Here is a 19,795-nt window from a genome sequence, read left to right as displayed (position 1 = left end):
GTCTTTGAGTGGCATGCAATTACAAGCAGTAGAGAACCTGTATTTTGTTCTGTTTTTAATTTGTTTTCATTTCCAGCTTCAGTTCCGAATACCAGTAACTGAGCTTTGAAACTAGTTAAGTGATACAACTTCAGTTAATAATACACCTGTATCTACATAGAGTTTTATTCCCTGTCAGGAAAATGATGCCATTTGGGTGTTTAGCTGCGCAGATGGTCTTAGAATTGTCACCTGCTCATATGGTGGGATGCTACCAAGCTGCTCCCCTTTATTCTTTACCTCTCCTAGAGTTATGACGCCTAATGAAATCCCTCTTTACAGCTCTTTGCAGGTGTGACTGGTGCCTTGTTTACTGTGTCCGGACTCATTGGAGCCTTCTTCCTTGGGTTGTATGTGGACAAGACAAAGAAATTCACAGAAGCCTGCAAGATCTCTTTTTGTCTAGCTGCCCTGCTTGGCATTGCCTTTGCCGTGGTAAATTCCTTAAGACCACATAATGTTTATTATAAATATTGCTGTACTATTAGAGTAAATCCCACTCAGTTCTGTTAGGAAGACAGAACAAATTGTTCAACGAATTAAGAATAGTAACAAATACCTTTCTGTATCATACTTTAGGCTGCAGGATTAAGACTAATGAAGAAAGTGCATTCTGCATGTAACACTTAAGTATATCTGCAATGAGTGTTTTAAATGCAGGTTGTATTGGCAGTCAACCGGTCCATTCAGCACTAACCAGCACCGTGAATGTGATACCCAATTTTAAGCCTTTTTAGGTTGATATGGAGAGTGATCGCCAAAGGTGTTTTTCCCCATGCACACGCCCTCTTCCATCTCAACTACCTAACAAGGTTGGAAGAATGACAGGATAAATGTAAATATAGAAGAGTGTAAAGTAAGCGTATGCTAGGATGTCATTGTGTGCCTTCAAGTCATTCTCAGGGCCCTTCTACACAGTCATATAATCCAGAATATCAAGACAAGAAATCCCACAGTATCTGCTTTGAACGGGGTTGTCTGAATCCACATTGCCATATATTCCAATTCAAAGCAGATAATGTGGGATTTTATTCAGCTATGTGGAAGGGGCCTCAAGGCGCTTCCAGACAGACCCTATATCCCAGAATCTGACCCCAGGTTTTCTGCTTTAAACTGGATTATATGAGTCCGCACTGCCAGATAATCAGTTTAAAGTGATACTATCATGGGGTTTTCATGGCAAGATTTTTCTAGAGTGGGTTTGCCTTTCCTGAGGCTAAGAGAGTGCAATTTACTCAAGGTCACCCAGTGGGTTTCCATGGCTGAGCTACGATGCTACTTCATATTATTGCCTGAGCAAGTCCATTCTGCTGACTACAAATGTTCCCTAAAACATACCTTAAAAACAAAGAAGAAAATAGTACTGCTCATCTGATGTTGGTGTAATGGAGCCAGGACCTGCAGAATAGAAATACCTAGCCTTTTTGTTTAATAGAGGAGAAGGATGTTATCTCTCCTGATCTGACTCTCCTTTGAGAAGCTCTTGGTTACAAAGTCAGCAGGGGAGGGAGGGGGAGAAAGATAAGCCTGCCCCATGAGCATATTAAAGAAGCATAGATCTATAAATCTGGCCACCAAAATAGAAATCATAAGCAAAGTAAAGATTGATAAAAAAATATGGCGAGTCATCCCTAGATGTGTTACCTTGAACTTATCCCTGTTTCTGTCTAAAATGGTTGGGGTGACTTTGAGCAAGTAAAACCGACTGACTTAACAAAAAAGTTGCTCCAACTGGAAATGAAAACTGGCAGCATTTTCTCCCTAATGCTGAGAAATATACTGCCATGGTCCATTTCAGATTCAGTGATTACACATTTGGGCGTCCCCTGGGCAACATCTCTGTAGACGGCCAAGTCTCTCACGCCAGAAGCGACTTGCAGTATGTTCTCAAGTTGCTTCTGACACAATTAATCAGTGTACAATTGTGGCCAGGAAAATTGTGTGGCTTCACATTCCACTGTTGAAACTTTGAAGGAACAGATATTAATAATCAGCACAAGATTGTTGTATGTTTTCCGGGCTGTATGACCATGTTCCAGAAGTATTCTCTCCTGACGTTTTGCCCACATCTATGGCAGGCATCCTCAGAGGTTGTGAGGATGCCTGCCATAGATGTGGGTGAAACGTCAGGAGAGAATACTTCTGGAACATGGTCATACAGCCCGGAAAACATACAACAACCCTGTGATCTCGGCCATGAAAGCCTTCCACAACACAATAATCAGCACAGTCTGCCATATTAAGTAAGGACTAGGCTAGAAGTCCAAAAACGAGCTTACTGAGAAATTTGGGGCAGAGGCAGAGACCCCCGTTGCTTGAATCAGAGGTTGCAGGAAACATCAGGATTTCTCTCGATAATGTTTTTCACTGTAGATTGGGTTCATGTAGTCCTCAAGAGCATAATGCAGACAAGATCTGGAGAACAGAGTTACCTGACTTTACCCCTAATCCTGCTGAGATAACTTTCATACCATTAGTTGTGACATGGGTTGAGAATACATGTCTAGGACTTCCTGTATCTGCTCATGATGAAGTTGAACGGCTATTAAGTACACTTTGCCATTTTCACCAAGTGCAATGCCTTCCTTCTCACAGGTGTCTCAGCTTAGAAACCAGACCTATGTTTTGGCAACCATCAGCTCACTCTTTGGCTTATTTGGATTTGCTGTTTATCCTGTTGCCTTGGAGCTAGCTGTTGAATGCTCCTACCCTGTAGGAGAAGGAACAACATCTGGGCTGATTTTTATCACAAGGTAAGGAGCAGATTGTTTTCCTTCTTTTCAAATGGGGAATAGGACAAATTGGTAGTCCTCCAGATATTGTTGGACACCAAATTCCAAACAGCCTGGTAAGGGATGATGATAATTGTCACTCTGTGACACCTGGAGAGGCCCTGTTCCTAGCATAGGAGGAAGGCTTGCCAAAATATCATTTTGTATGATCAATGATAATCAAGCTGGCCAGTTGCAATATTCACACTTACCTCAAACAGACAAGAATTCTTTCTCCTACCCTGGACATTATTCCACAGATATATAAACCCCCTCCCCCCTTGGCTAGTTTCCAACAGATCTCACAACCTCTGAGGATGCCTGCCATAGTGGGTGAAACGTCAGGAAATAATGCTTCTGGAACATGGCCATACAGCCCGGAAAACTCACAGCACCCCAGTCATTTTATATACTTTGACTCCCAACCCTGGAGAAAGGTGGGACATAAAGAAAGCAATGAGATGGAAAGTGGACGCAAGCCATGGTTAAAATGTAATAGGCTGTCAATTCCTCTTTATTCTTTTTTACTCCACAAGCTTTGTGTAGGCAAAGGATCACGATCCAAGGCATTGTGTAATATATGCAGCAATCATAGTTCCAAGTGGTAAAAGCATTGTGCCATCCCTGCCTTGCCTGGCTGGTTTTCATCCTTTTGAAATTTAAATGCATTTATCACGCTGCAGGTTTGGTGCCTACGTGAGTAATGCAAGTCTCAGGACAACAAACTGATTAGGTTACAATTTACAGGCCATCAAGTAAGCATCAGTGTCCCAGAAGCTTCAGCTAACATTGAGTGGAACAGAGGCAGCTACCATATACACTTGTGTAGAAGCTGACTTCGTGAAGGGCAGGTTATGGATTATGGATATTGATATGACCCATGGATAAACCAAGGGTCATTTTGCAGAAAAGGGAAAATAGTACAGTATATTGGTGCTGCCTTGGGGTCAGCTACCCCTTGCCACTGCCTTTTTACATTGTCCTGTGGATGAGTCAAGCCAGGCTTTTGGACTAAGATGTATAGACTTATACATGAGTTTATACAATAGATTGTAAAGTCTCAAAGGAAAAGTGCTCCAATTCCGTAATTCTATTAATTGTCTCAAGGCACTGAGACTTTTTCCAGGTCTTTTAAAGACTGCAGTCATCAGTAACAACAGTGATAGTACAACATGGCCACACCATTTGTTTGCCTTTGATTGCTTAGGGAAAAAACCCTTTATCTCAAACATTCTCAACACCCCCCCCCCCCCAAAAAAAAATGCTTCTTCACCATTTTAGAGCCTGGCGCAAGTCCAGCCAATCTTCTGACCTTTTTCAACCTGAAGCGAAGTCTAAGGTCTTCCTTTTTTTCCTTTCAAGAAAAAGAGAATTCAGGCATATTTTCAGCATCTTCTCTTTTATATATAGTGCATCAGCAATTCTGCCTGTGATGTAATTGCCAATATGAGTGAGAAAAATTTGCTAAGCACAGGATGTGAAGCAGAGAAAAGCTTCAATTTCAGGTGGACAGCGTTAATAAGTATATAGTGGCAGATACACCCAACTGACAGGTTGCCACAGACCTAACGTATAACTGACAGGTAGGAGGAAATATACTGAGTATTACCTATTTGTCTAGATATAGATGCTGTAGAAAGTTGGTGGTTCGCCAAAAGGCAAGAGAGTATAATCTATCCATAAAGGTCTATTTAAATTTTTGAGGAGAAAAATCTTTATCCAATTTAGTCAAGACTTGTAACTAGAATGATAACAAAGGTGGTTGTAATTTATATTATTTCCACAGCCAGCTCCTAGGAGTGCTCTTCATGATTTTGTTCCAAAGTTTGACTGTGGAGAAGGAAAATGCCTCTCTTTCTACCTGTACTACAGACCAAGGTGGAACACTGGACTGGTCAAGTAAGTGTTGAGTTTTAAATTCTGAATTTCACAGAGGCACATCTATAAATTGTAATAACAAAATGTGTGGGGGCATAACATATCTCATGAAAACTTTTAATTTGTATTTCAAAAATATATGATTTGTAAGAAAGATTTTTGTCATTTTTGTTATGTTTGTGCAGCACACAGTTAGGAAAGCTAGAGTATTATAGTCACTCTGTATAATACACATTAGGAAACTTGTTTTTTATAACAATACAGAAAGTTAGGTTGATTATTATTTAAAAGTTAATGAATCTCTTGGGATAATTTGTTTGATGTTTGTATGTACCAGCTCAGGATTAACTCTCATTGAGGTGAGTGAGGCATACTTCCAAAAATGCACATTAAGAACAGGGCCTCAAGCGGACACTATTTTAATATATTTTTAAATAGCATTTTATTTATGTACTTATTAGAAATAAAATGACAGTATCCTTTTTCTTACTGCAGCTCCGATGCTAGTGATGGCTGGATTGTGGACTTTTATAGCCTGTTTTTTCACTGTGGCTTTTCACACCAATTACAAGAGAATCTATGCAGAGACATCTCATGCCTGTTCAGTCAACAAGACGGAAGATGATTTTGCAGTAACAGGACAAACATGAAATGTTCCCAGTTGAACTCTTGGACTCATGCAAGTGCCTTTAAAAGTTGCTGGAACTTCAAAGAACTCAAGTACCCCAGCTACACAAAACAGCACAGTAAATTATTTGTTGATGGAAACGGACTGGAACAAGAGTTGGGGATTGAAGCCACTGCTTCTTAAACTGGGGGTCCCGTGGGTCCCGTAAAAGTTTTCTGAATGCCACCTAAGGACTGTTTTAGAAATTTACACAACTCTTTTGTGCCATGTTTACAGTGGACTCTGCAGAAAATGCTTCAGCTATACTTCATAAAAAAGAAAATCAGCCTGTTCAGCAAGCCTTGCAAATGATGGTTTGTTATCAGCAAGTGTTTTATTTTTTATTCCTATTTTATATATCAATAACCCAGGGTCACCTGAAAGGGATCACAAATGGAAAAGTTGAAGAAGCCCTGGCTTAAGTAATGTTCCAGTCGTTCTATATGTGTGTGCAGGTGGACTGCTATTGATCATACAGCCAGAATTCAAATATTCCCAACACATTCTCCTACCCTACCCCAAATAGGTAAAGGTTTTCCCCTGACATTAAGTCTAGCTGTGTCCGACTCTGGGGGTTGGTGCTCATCTCCATTTCTAAGACAAAGAGCCAGCATTGTCCATAGACACCTCCAAGGTCATGTGGCCAGCATGACTGCATGGAGTGCCGTTAATCTTCCCGCTGGAGCATTACCTATTGATCTACTCACATTTGCACATTTTCGAAATGCTGTGTTGGCATAAACTGGAGCTAACACCCTGCTCCCCAGATTCGAACCGTCGACTTTTCGGTCAGCAAGTTCAGCAGCTCAGCGGTTTAACCCCCTGTGCCACCGGGGGTTCCACCCTACCCCAGTAGATTAATATAATGTACCTTATTCATCCTGGTTTATAAGGCATCCATCCCGGTAAGATTTAATCCTTGCAGATGATCCTAATGTGCAATCTTCATTCCCATAGTAAGGTACAAAAAAATAAGCTTAAGTTTTGCTGCAGGAATCATAAAAGACCATAAAAGACAATGCAAAAGGGGGATTTAATGTGTTGATTAATATTTCTTTTTCCTGCTTTGGGTAAAATCTTTTCCTCCACGTCTGCTGCTATTGGGAATGTAGTCAACAGCAGCACTCATGCACAAAAAGGAGTTACTGGCAGGTTCAAGTGTGCAAAGAATGAAGAACAACAAAAGTATTTGGAGGCAAAAAGTCTGAGAACTGAATGTCCATAGATCACTGACTAGCAGAGGATCAAGAGGTGACTCAAAAGAAATGATTTGTGAGTTGGAATCCTAATACCGAAAACTGTTTTTATAGGTCCCACTTCTTATTTAAGTAGTCTGAATTATAAGATGATTGGTATTCAAAAGGATCTGGCTCTTTCACTTTGATGAGGTGAATATATGGAAGACAGATGTAAAGAGTGTGTTCTGCAGTGTTACAAGTAAAAGTCAATGTTAAGAACCCAGACAGTAAACTTCCCCGATATAGTGCCTTCCAGATGTGTTGTCCCAGAAATTCAAGGGATAACAACATACTGACACACACCTATATGGCTACTTTGTGAACTAAAAGTGGGAGCAGGATTGTGATGTACAGTACATGAGCAAGAAACTCTTCTTGTCATAATAAAACACAAGAGACACATGTATCCACAGAACAAGAGAAAATAGCTGTTATATTTGTCACAGACAAATTCTAATCAGTTGCCCAATACTCACAAAGCACTTGGTACAGAATTGATACAGATTTTTAAAATCAGTGCAAAATATACATCAAAATGAAACCAAACACAAACACATAGCAAAAATATATACAGAATTTCCCTAAGAATATACTCTGAGGACAAACCAATATTTAAATACAAAACAAAAAAGCACGTCATATAAATAAATGTTACAATCATTGCATTTCAGGACTGATATTCAAAGAGCAAAAGTCGTTTGCAAGGCAGAGAACTAGAAAAGTAAAGTACACAACCAGACCCTGCTTGAGAAAGAACAAGTAAACAAGTGTGATACGCATTTCTAGCTTCTGTTTAGGCACACAATGTGGAAACAGTGCTCCCCTAATGGTTATACAATAGTACAGTTCTTCAGCGAGTTGTCCAGCACACATACTGCAAAGCACAAACGCTACACAAGAGGCAGACTAGTCCAGGTGACCAGCTTTGCCTTGTGCTGTGGAATAATCAGGAATGGGTGTAAAAGGTCTCTGCTACTAAATATTGCTTAGCTTATGTAAAGACTTGAGTCCCATGCAAAATCTTAGCTCAGTGCTTCACAATTCACAGCGTACTCTACAGTCTAAGTCTTTGGCAGCTACGTAGTTATGTTCCCTATACTTAGTTACACATATGAAGTCCATGTGTCTGTGAATAGGGCTAATTCAATTTTAATATTAGGAAAGACCTGTAGCCAGGCCAGCCGGGAAAGAAGCGGCTCTCATGTTTCTCTCAGACTCTCCAGTTTCCAGGTTTAGACTTTACAGCAGAACTGAAAACAAGTGCTCTTCCTAATGTTCTTGGTCTCTCATCCCTTTCTGTGCTCACCAGGCCAGATAGGAGTTGCAGTTCAAGAACATTTGGCGGGGTTGGGGCGCCTATCCCTGCTACATATCCCAGCCTCTGGCTTGTCCATCCAAACTCTTTTTCTAGCACTTCCACAATGACTCACCCTTCAGTAGGAGAATGCTATATTTGCTACAACTGAGAAGAACAAGAGTGACAATGTTTTAAAACCAAGCTGAGCCACAATAATAGCCTTGAAAGTATGGGCAATATTTAGCCTTTTGATCGCATTCTACTGCACCTCATCTGTACTGGAAAATTAGCTTCATAGCCAAACATCTCAAAAAACCTGGAAACTCTATTTGTGGGGAGACGAAGCCAAGGATTTCTGGAGAAGAATTCTGAGCAGCTTCATCAAATCAAAGTCTGAAGACTTTTTGCAGGAAGTTAGCATAAAGAAACTGATATGAAAACAGATTTGTGTAATGTGGATGCCCCCATATAAACTCTCCAATTCTACTAGGGTAGCTCCTAATAAACTTTAATTAAAGCTAGACTGTTTCTAGATATTTAGGAGTGAGTAAAATTGGTCATAAACAATTTAAGTGCTAAATCGGGATTCTCTCCCTCTTGTCATAAGTGTTTATTTCCACCTGCTGCTAGGAGAAATAATGTAATCCTTGACTTCTGGAGCATTGGCATATTGTGTCTTCCTTGTACAGTTCTGCTTGGGATGTGTAAGGAGTAAATATATGCCAACAAGTCTATTTAATACCAATTTGTTATAAACATATCATTAAAAATTAAAACCCAAGAATGACAGAATGCCACGTTGTGATCAAACCATAAGAATTAACTCACTGAATTCTGAGGCGTGGTTCAAATTGTGTTCTCTGAGTTCATAAAACAACATATGCTCCCCTCCAGAAGATAACACTGGAAGCATGCAACTTTTCCCAAGAAACATCTTACTTCCCACAAGGGACTGCTCTGTAGTCAGTTATGAGTGTGTTATAATCTATTTGCAAAGAGCAACGCTGAAATTTAAGGGGTCCAGCCAATTTTGAAAATTAGTGACTGAGAGAAAGTAGTGTAGCCACATACATACATGGAAAATTTAAAGCGAATCATGTTCTTTTCTGTAGAAGCATGCAAACAACAAAGATTGGTCTGCATACCATAAAATCCACATATGTCACAATAAGATTTTCTTACTCGTGGAACAGAACTACTTCAATCTTGCCAAGTATAATTTTCCATATAGGAAATAATGCACAAGCTAAGCCCATTGCTGCTATTGTTGCAGTGCACTGATTCTTTGACAAGTTGTTCGTCATGTAAGTACCACAGCAAAACACTGTCAATCAGAGCTTCTAACACGTGTCTTTACATATGGGGAAAAAAACAGACATGGATTTTCATCCTATGCAACCCCAAGTATGGACAGGATGGAAACAATCGTCTGTGTCATAGGCTTGGCATGTGTTGTGCTCATGTGCTTAAAATGTTGCACGAAATAAAAATGCAGCATTAAAGGACATTAAAGACACCTTTTACTGACCCGGAAAGCAAGGGGGACACTTAAAAATATATTATTTGTTATTCTATTCGATTATATGATGAATATCTGAATAAACATTGATATCAACACTACAATAATTGCATATAAAACCTTCCTTATAAATTATCTTCAGAAAATATAAACCTCCTGGTTAGAAATATCTGTTCAATATTTATCTTGCTACAAACTGCTCATTACTAGTCAATACCCACACATTACAGCTTTGGCAGGGTCAAGAAAGGCAACTATTCTATTTATTGTCATAAGCAAAACAGAGAAGCCTTCCAACCAATGCAATTGGTGCACTGATACGGAAGTTTACAATCAACAGTCGCCACCTTGTAAACATCAAACCTACTAGTCAAAACACACTATGCTACTGTAAGCAATGCAAAGAACAGCTTAACATTCAAAACAGAATTAAACCCAAACTGCAATGAATGTAGCGCCTATTCCAGTAAAATCTCATTCGCAACCAATCCTGTTTGAAGTACATGGATTCACACTGATGTAATCCCATTAGCTAAACATTTGGTTGGAGGCCAGTCATGAGATTTCATCTTTTAAAAATAAGAGCCCTGGTTTCAGGCAAGGGAACACTGATAGAAGGGTTAATGCCATTTTCTCCAGCAGCACTAACACCTGTTGTTTTAGTTGTTCTGACTTGTGAGAAATTGTCTGCAGATCAGATCACAAATCTCTACCATAATCAAGACTTTGGTCCTTGCTGATTCAGTTTACAGGAATTGTAGACTAGCATGTTTAAGGAGCAGACAGAAGCCCTGTTCAGGAGTTTGCTTGGACATGCATTGAGCTAAAATGGAACCGGCAAATAATCCCTGTCCCCCAAATCCCCAGGCACACAGAAATAACTCACACAAAGATCTGAAACTGGATTGGTACTTCCATTGAGGTCATTTAGGTGGTTACAAAGCTCTGTGAACACAATTCCCCAGAAGTTTAGACGTGATACACATATTACTCAGCTCAGTAATACAGAACCAATGATTCATCCACACCAGGTCCCTCTGTTAGCCATAAACTAGGTATCAACATTTACAAAACATCCTGCAGACAGACCCAAAGTACAAGATTAATCCAACACAATACTGAGCTTTTGTTCAGAGTCAACACTGGGAACATGTTGGCCCGAGGAAAGCACCAACAAACACAATCCTAATCTGCCAGAGTGCATTGGACAGAACACCTGCATGCATAACCAATCCATACTTCACTTCAAAGTGAACTTTCAATTAACTTATTACAGTAGAGTCTCACTTATCCAACACTTGTTTATCCAACATTCTGGATTATCCAACGCATTTTTGTAGACAATGTTTTCAATTCATCATGATATTTTGGTGCTAAATTCGTAAATACAGTAATTACTACATAGCATTACCATGTATTGAAGTACTTTTTCTGTCAAATTTGTTGTATAACATGATGTTTTGGTGCTTAATTTGTAAAATCATAACCTAATTTGATGTTTAATAGGCTTTTCCCTAATCCCTCCTTATTATCCAACATATTCACTTATCCAACGTTCTGCCGGCCCATTTATGTTGGATAAATGAGACTCTACTGTAGTAGCTTTAGTTTATAACAAGCATAGGAAACATTGAGTCCTTTTGGCTTGTCAGAAGCTGTCATCTCTCACTTTTGGCTACATTGCTAAGGGAATTATGGTGGGAGTACAAAATCCCCATGCTCGCCTATAGAATAAACTACAAAAGTACTTGCTGTTATTTCCCTCTTGAATCTTTAGGTGAGCCACAGGGAAGACACGTTGCAATGAGAACTGTAGTACTGTAGGACAGAATTTCCAGCTGCGTACCACAGACATTCTCAATTCCCAAATTTACATAATATAATCTAAGGTTTAAATCTATAAAAATATATATAACACAACCTAGTTTATATTTACAAGTGCAAAGTGAAATGCTCACGTAAACAATGGATGTGGATCTTTGTAAAAGTGGATTTTTGACAACTACACTCAAAATATATGTTCTCAAATCAATTATCAAAGTAGCTTCAAGATCCCTATGTAGAGACCAATTCCAGTATTACGGTTTTGTCACTGCTGAGCCAAGCTTGTATATGAAGGCACAAGTATTCTGTTAAGTGAGAAAACATTGCCCTAGTGATGATCTCTTGTCTAGTTTACACACAAGGAAATGAATTCACACATTTACTTTTTAACACACACATTGACCAACTTCATTTCCAAATTCATTATAAAGTACTCACTCCCTATGGAAAAATATATACCTGGTCACTGCATAAAAAAACATAATCTAGGAATGAACTCACATCCTCACCCTAATATAAAGAAAGGCCTAAGACATAATACTAGTGCCATGCAAATCATGGCATGCATATTAAGAACCAGTGCCCTCATCTAATACATTCCTCAAAAGTAATTTCTTCCCACCACTCCTTCCCTGATTTTATCTATAACTGCAAATTATATATTCATCAAGACCAAGACTTTTATAAACTATAACACGCCTACAAACTATAGTTTGTTTACATATCCATAGTCTAAATTGATGCCTGGTTAGAAGAAATTGTGAAAGAATATACATTTGTGTCATCTGCATCCAGTGGCTTGCACTAGATCAATCTGCTAATCAGTCAGCATTAAAATAATAGTAATAGCCATAGTACAAGAACAGTTGCCCAACAGAGATCACACAATTCCAGCTGCAAACTTCTTTGATTTTCAAAGGAAAAAAGGGAAACCGGCAAAAAAAAAAATCCATTCCCATCTTTACGTGGACTCTCAAAGAAAGGGATCTTGCAGCATCTTTGAGAGTAACTGAAAACTAAACGTTCAGTTATTCTGAAAAAGGTCCCTTTGCATAACACAATTATGTCTTTGAATTCTACCTAAAACAGTGGTTCTCAACTTGTGGGTCCCCAGGTGTTTTGGCTTACAATTCCCAGAAGTCCCAGCCAGTTTACTAGCTGCCAGGATTTCTGGGAGTTGAAGGCCAAAACATCTGACCCACAGGTTGAGAACCACTGACCTAAAAGAAAGGCTCGAGACATAGTTAACAAAGGAAAGATTGTTGTAGTGCAAATTTAAATATTACTCTTAATGCACAGGCACACCAACACAGTGCCTTCACAAAGTACACAAACTAAAGATAAAAGAATGATGGTGTGAAGTATTGTTTCTCTTTTGGCCCAATCATCATCAACACTCATATAATAAAAATGTACAAAACTATTTTAAACAATAAAAACAAGGTATTGGTAATACCTCCTAATAACCTGTCAATTATTGAAAGCCTATGAAATGCTGTGTTGATACACCTAAAAATCATCAAAAACTATAAAAATGTGCTTGAGCTTCAACCTGATCATAATCAATCCATGTAAACTTAATTTTAGGAAGCACAAAAATCTTTAATAAATGTAGCAATATACTTAAGTTGGCCTAAATATTACAATTTTCAGAAACAAGATAAAGGCTTAGTCATCTGCTTCACTTTTTTCCCTTTAGTGAATGGCATTCACTGTTCTTAACTTTGATTATTGGCATCCACTAAAAACCAATGACTCCTTTGATGCCGAAAATATTTTCAGTGAAACATTTATACTAAGGAAAATGTTCTTTCTGTTATTATGTCAGTATGCCCCTTTTCCATGTTGACACAGACAGTAAGAATGATATCCAGGCAACTGAAATTATAAGCATGAGTCACACAGCCACACCATTCTAATTCCTGTTTAATGTCAGTGGTTAAGCGAAAGAGCTTAAATCTAAAAACTAGAAGGCTTTAAAGGTGCTCGAGTTTGACTATATTACATAGAATGGGAGAGGATAAACACGGCAACTCATATGAAAGTCAAGATCCCAAATCAGCAAGTCAGTATTGCTAGCAATAGAATTTGTTATACTATATTCTTATTCTTTAGATTCTAGTTTGTATCTTAGCAGCACAGTTGGTGTCTCTCTGCCATGTTTGGAAGGCTTTCCTTTTCTTATCAATTAATGGTTGGATAGTTTCCTAGTCTGATATCCAATGGTTTCTTCGAAGGCTGTGATGATGGAGGTCTTCAGTTTGTTCCAATGTTCCTCAATATTTTCAGGGTGTTCTGTGGGTAGATAGATGATCCTTGAGTTTTGTTTGGAGAAGAGCTTATTTGGAAGGCTCTTGAAGGGCTTGGGTGTTCCTTTTAAACCTTATCATAATTCCTTGGAACTTCCATTTGGGGGCAATCTTGATGGCCATTGTGGATCGGAAAAACATCTATGCTAGTGCAAAAGCTGAAGTCCAAAGAAGGACCAGAGAATTCAAAAATATCTGTTGGTCAAAAAAGGCTCAAGAAATCCAACACCTTGCTGATGTTCATGATGCATGGGGATTCTTTAAGATCATCAAAGATCATCTATGGACCAAGAAATCATGGCATACACTCTCTATGCTCATCAGATGACCTTAAAAACTGTGACATAGACACTGAGAACTGGGAAGCCCTGGCCCTTGAGCGCTATAACTAGAGGTCAGCTGTTACCAACAGTGCTGTGAAATTTGTAGAGGCATGAATGGAAGGCGAAAGGGAGAAACGCATCAAGAGGAAGGTGTGTCAAGCCAACCCTGACTGGGACCACCTTCCATAGAATCATAGAATCCTAGAGTTGGAAGTAACCTCACGGGCCATCCAGTCCAACCCCCTACCAAGAAGCAGGAAAATGACATTCAAAGCACCCCTGACATATGGCCATCCAGCCTCTGCTTAAAAGCCTCCAAAGAAGGGGCCTCAACCACACTCCAGGGCAAAGACTTCCATCTGGAACCCGATGTCCTAACTGTGGAAGCAGATGCGGGTGAAGAATCGGTCTTCACAGTCACCTACGGACCCACCGCCAAGACCCTACTCTTGGAAGGCCATCCTACTCTGACATGAGTGATCGCCAATGAGTTTGTATCCTAAAACTAGGATGTAGAGGGTGTCTTAAGATAAGCATTTAAAAATGCTGAAACAGTAGAAAGATTGCAGTTTTAAAATGAACACAGTCAAATTATTCTGTAACAATATCACTTGGGTACAAATCAAGATACGTGTGAAGAATACAGTGGCAATGCAGACAATAACATGTCAACACATTCTTGCATTCCTCAGTGCCCTCACTTTTTGGATCTTGCCTAGTAGGGAAGGAATCCTGAAACACAAGTATAGCCTAGTGTCCCAGTTTTGATTTGTTTTGGGAAAGAGAGTTTGTGAGTAAAGGAGTAAGTCGAGCAGGCCAGAGTTTGATCATAGAAACAATAGGCTGTTCCTTCAATGCAAGGCAATGCCTCAGGTCTTATTCTGACTGGGAGCCTAAGGTTAAAGGCCCTAAATGTCTAATGTCCAAGAATGGGAAACCCTGGAGCTTCTAACCAGAGGCCAGCTGTTACCAACGTTGTCATGGATTTTGAAGAGGCACAAATAGAGAGCAAGAGAGAGAAACGTGTCAAGAAGAGGGCACATCAAGCAAACCCTTGTCAGGACTGCCTTCCATCTAGAAATCTATGTCCTCATTGTTAAAGCCTATGCGGGTCCAGAATAGGTCTCCACAAGTCACTTACAGACCCGGTCTCCACAAGTCACTTACAGACTACCCTTGGAAGACAATCATACTCGTCCATGAGGGATAGTCTATGATATGAATATCCATCTATGTACATTAAAAGAAAAGGCCAAATTTAGAAAATATGCGTATGGACAGTGTGTAGGTATGCTTACACTGCATTATGCTCTAACAACTTGGAAGACAGATGCATAAAGGCATGTAAAAAAGGGAAAGTGCTAGACTGCAAATTCTGCATGTGTAGCAGCAGATGGGTGAAAAGAGTCTTTCAGAAAACATAGCAGGATTCCACAAGCAATACTTGTAAGAAGTGGGCTTGTAAGAAATGTCTTGACTGAGTCCACAAGAGGTCCTTTCCAGATGTTGATGCTGTCCCAGGAGAACCCTGCAGTAATGACTACAGCAGCAAAATGATAGTCTCTAATGTGTGCTCTGACAGTGCGGCAAATATTTGCAGCAATTGTACAGCCAATGAGAGGACTGCTGAAAAGAGGCATACCTGCTGTAAACCAGACAGTCCTTTGGCTTGACATGTGGCTGTTCTAGTGCCTCGGGCTGAATGGTGACTGCAATATCAATGAGGAGTGTATCACAATTCCTTCCTCTGCTTACCTGCAGTCTCTTGAATACACTGCAGAGGGAGAAATGAGTTGTTTAACCATGTCCTCCCAGCCACATTGTTCTTCTGAAGCCTTCAATTTAAACCAGGGGTGCATAACTCATGACCTACTTAGTCCCTTTGTATACTCTACAAATACCTGCTCCTCATGAAGAAATAAGCTGTGGTTTACCCTTAAAATAACCCCCCTAAAGAAAGAATGGTTTTTGTTTTTTTGTCAATAATGGGGGTCATGTCCAAGCAACTCCAGTGCAGTTGGAGGATGGAGAAGAATGAGGCTTCATCAGTCTCATCATCTCCGCAACACACAAGTCAGTGTGATTACTATTCCTGTGCCAAAGGACCAATCCTGGTCCTAGGATTCTGGAACAAGACTCCTGGGATGGAGGCCAAGTGTAAGTGACATCCCTTTCATCCATATATGTGTGCGCATGTCCAAATGCAATACGGATGTCGCATTCAAGGCTAAAAAAGGTGTGCATCTCTGACTTAAATGTATCTACCATTACGTGTATGCACACACCATCATTTCAGGAAAAAATTACCATCATCTAATCATTTCAGAGAGGATATTACAGTTCAGTAGGCCTTTCACTTCTGTGGGGCTTTGGGCCACAGAACCCCTGCAAACGTGGGAAAACTACAAATTTTTAAAAAGCTACTATTAAATCTGAAAGAACTCCTTAAGTTCTCCAGGGCAACAATATGGTCAACTTTCTCCAGAAGAGAATCACAAATTGCATTGTAGGATTTAGAGATTCCCAACGAAGTGTTCTCTCTAGAAATCTCTAGGTCCTTCAGGATGACTCTATGCTTGACCTCCACAAGAAATTGACTATATAATCGTGCTGGATGACCAAAAGATTCCAACAGACAACAAATTAATCAAATCGAAGCATAATTAAATCAGAATAAATTAAACCTGCAAATATGAAGGGGTTGAATGAAGATTACAGCCAGTGGCTAAGAACATCTGGGAAAACATAACCATGGAGGTTCTCAGGCTGCTTCTAGGTCAGTGGTTCTCAACCAGTGGGTTCCCAGGTGTCTTGTCCTGCAACTCCCAGAAATCCCAGCCAGTTTACCAGCTGTTAGGATTTCTGGGAGTTGAAGGCCAAAACCACTGTTGTAGTTGGAGAAAGGCAGGCTAAGCATAGTTATCATATAGTACTTTTTTAAAAGTTGTCTTTCCTTAGTGTTGATGACTGCATTTGGGGCTACTGCTGCTGTTCTTATATTCAGGCTATTAGGAATTATGTTTTTAATAATGTTGTACAATTTCAGCAAGTCTGTGACGCTGAATAGGATTCTGCAAAATCACTTCCCATTTTAGGAAAATATATCAAATACAATTCAGCTAACCGGCTTCATCTTCCTCCATAGTTCTGTGGTGTAACATAAATATATTTTATCTATTTGGAAGTAATGATAATCTATCGCTTGCCATTAAAGCAGGTGTAGTAAACTCTGTATTCTGCTCAACTATGGCACTGGGGAGAACAGAAACCTCCACTTCTGTTTCTGATTAACTGCAGCCTAGCAGCGTATTTGATATACTATAAACATTTTAGAATATGTTAATATTAAATGTTGTTTCAACAGACCACAGTTAAGCTTAACCACATTTTGCCCACATTCAGATAGAAGAACAAACTGCAATTAACCAAATACAGAATCAAAGATGTTGGCTCTCCTCATCTGAATGGAGTGCCAGAATCATCTATGTACAGCCTAAATACTGCATGTTTTTTGTAAGGTTATTAATAGGAATGATCTTTTTAGAATTTGCAACACTAATAAATTCCAGCATGCAAGCTAACACGAAAATATCTCACCATAACCGACTATAAGACTAACAGCTAATCTGAGTGATCTCCCATGTACTAGCCCATCCGCCCTCATTTACCAAATCTGTACCACCATTACAATATTTCCTCTCCAACCAGATGTGGAACACAATCAGAAATCAGAAGTTGTGATTTTAGAAACAAACTAGATGAGATTATTCTATGTTGAACTATTCTTGAGTTCAGAGAAAGTAAAACATGCTTCTTCTCAGTGAACACAATTAATGATAAAAAGAGGTAAATCCTAGTTTCGGCATTTGGTTTGCCAGCAACAGTCTAGTGAGAGTATGTTCCAAGAAGGAAATACTGTAGGAAATTAAATCAGAAGCATGAATAGAAATCCAGAAACTTGTAGTGTTTATAAAAAAAAATCTGTGCAGTATAAAAAATAGATAAAACGATGATAGGATCTTCCACCTTCCCACCACAACATCTGCATTTAGTAGTGTGGAAAAAGGAAGTGTTTGTGGCACACACATGTACTGATAATAATCGCAACCATAATAATAAACTAAATACTGGGATGCAATGCATGCAAATCTACCCCTATGGACACCCTGCCCAAAAGCACTGTGAGGACAACAACACACCCAGTCCCAGGAATGAAAGCAATGTAGGCATTTCAAACATGGAGAGAAGCAGGTTGTGGCATCTCTCTATGTGCCACCTTAGAAGAGACTACTTTGATTAGACGGTACCAGGAACACTGTGACAAACTGTGCAGGTAGATGAATTAAATCATTTAGTCCCCATGCCATTTACAACAATATTGCACAAAACGTAAGAAACATGAAGTTACTAATTATCAGCTCTTCTCTACCTTTATTTTCCTCTTGAGAAGGCTGGGCGAACTTAATCCCTACACAGGAAACATTAGCATGTGCATTTTCTAAAGAGAGATAACAAATGTACTGCCCTAAAAGAAGTGATTCCCCAAGGAGGAATAGGTGAAAAATTGCATTAAAAAAGCACAGTGCAATGGGATCACTGATTTATTCTTTTCTTTTTTGCACAATGCAAAAATTGGTTAATGTTTCTATGGAAAAGCAATGTAAAGCAAATGTCTCTGACCAATTTGTGATGCGTAAACGTATCTCATGTCAGCCACCGGATAGGCACTGTACAAAAGAACGGAATATAGCAGTAGGCTCAAAAACAACGCTTCTTAACCTGAACTGTATACAGCTTTACCAGGCAGACCCACTTTGTCTACAGTAGATGTGCTGCATTTCTTCTGGGGATATCTTCCTCTGTCAACGCCCCACTTCATTGAGGGACATGTTCTCATTTCTTGAGTCTTTTACATTTCCAGTTTTTTTCTGTTTCTGTTTTGATTTCTTTAACATGTGAACCTGTGATAAAAAAATATATGGGAAAGAAAACATGTAAAAATTTAAAGACAATAAGTAAAAAAAAAATTCAAAGTTAACGGCAGCTATAATTTCAGTGTATATCCCCCTACTCTACACTTGTCCCTCCACATTTGCTAATTAAGCATTCACAGATCTGATTATTTGCAGATTACTGTATTTGTTGCTGCCACTGCTAGTTTCCTAACAAGACCAACAAATATATTCTCTTTACTTTAAAAATGTTTAGAATATTTATATCCTGCGTTTCAGCCACAAAAGCTCTCAGAGAAGATTACAAATTGTTAATTTGACAGTTCTCAGCCCATATGGCATACTTTTTATGATGCAAGAGAGTAACACAGCAAGTTCTTTGAAAACTATATCCATCCAATCTGTCACATCCAATCTAGAAGAATTTTACAAATGTTGTTGTGAATATTCACTGTTTATCAGGTACAGAAAGTGGGTATTTTAAGAGAAATGCTATTACAATATGTTACATGATTTATGTTCTTAGGTTATGAATGTCATTTCCAATTGTTTCTATCATTTAAAAAAATGAAAAAAGTTTATTAAACCGCAAAAACTTTGTTTTTGTGGGAGGGACATCCTGCAGCACATTTTGCTATAGTTTTTCTCATTGAGTCTCAACCAATTCAACATAGTTTGTGACAGCCACAATAACGAAGTTTTTGGAGTATAACTACTACTTTCAAAGTAACTACCATACAATTAAACAGGAAATAACACTTTCAAATCAGGAACAGAACATTTTTCAAATGTTGTTACATAGTGTTATAAGTAGAATGGTTTGGGTTTTATAACACAGAGATATATACAGTGAGTTCTTGCTTTCAGTTAGGGCTTGGTTCCAGGACTTCCTGTAGGTACCAAAATCAATGGATTCTCAAGTCCGATTACATAAAATGAGGTGCCTTATATAAAATGGGAACATCAAGGTAAGTTTTT

General features: G+C 39.1%; 2 protein-coding genes across 3 annotated transcripts in view; one reads left to right on the top strand and one right to left on the bottom strand.

Annotated features, from left to right (window-relative positions):
• slc49a3 (solute carrier family 49 member 3) overlaps positions 1–5,650 on the top strand; it is a 32,076-nt gene extending 26,426 nt beyond the window's left edge. Inside the window, exons 7-10 of the mRNA XM_003223353.4 lie at positions 322–474; positions 2,635–2,792; positions 4,597–4,709; positions 5,184–5,650. Of these exons, the coding sequence (XP_003223401.2) occupies positions 322–474; positions 2,635–2,792; positions 4,597–4,709; positions 5,184–5,338 (579 nt within the window). The 3' untranslated portion in view covers positions 5,339–5,650. The remainder of the gene's footprint in view (positions 1–321; positions 475–2,634; positions 2,793–4,596; positions 4,710–5,183) is intronic.
• Positions 5,651–6,999: 1,349 nt separating this feature from the next.
• Positions 7,000–19,795, bottom strand: part of dgkq (diacylglycerol kinase theta) — a 104,444-nt gene continuing 91,648 nt past the window's right edge. For both annotated transcript variants that reach the window (XM_062971549.1, XM_062971550.1), the window contains one exon: positions 7,000–18,826. In XM_062971549.1, the coding sequence (XP_062827619.1) occupies positions 18,728–18,826 (99 nt within the window). In that variant the 3' untranslated portion in view covers positions 7,000–18,727. The remainder of the gene's footprint in view (positions 18,827–19,795) is intronic.

This window comes from Anolis carolinensis, chromosome 2 (genome assembly GCF_035594765.1).
Source record: "Anolis carolinensis isolate JA03-04 chromosome 2, rAnoCar3.1.pri, whole genome shotgun sequence".
NCBI lineage: Eukaryota > Metazoa > Chordata > Lepidosauria > Squamata > Dactyloidae > Anolis > Anolis carolinensis.
This window is presented reverse-complemented; position numbering and strand designations above follow the sequence as displayed.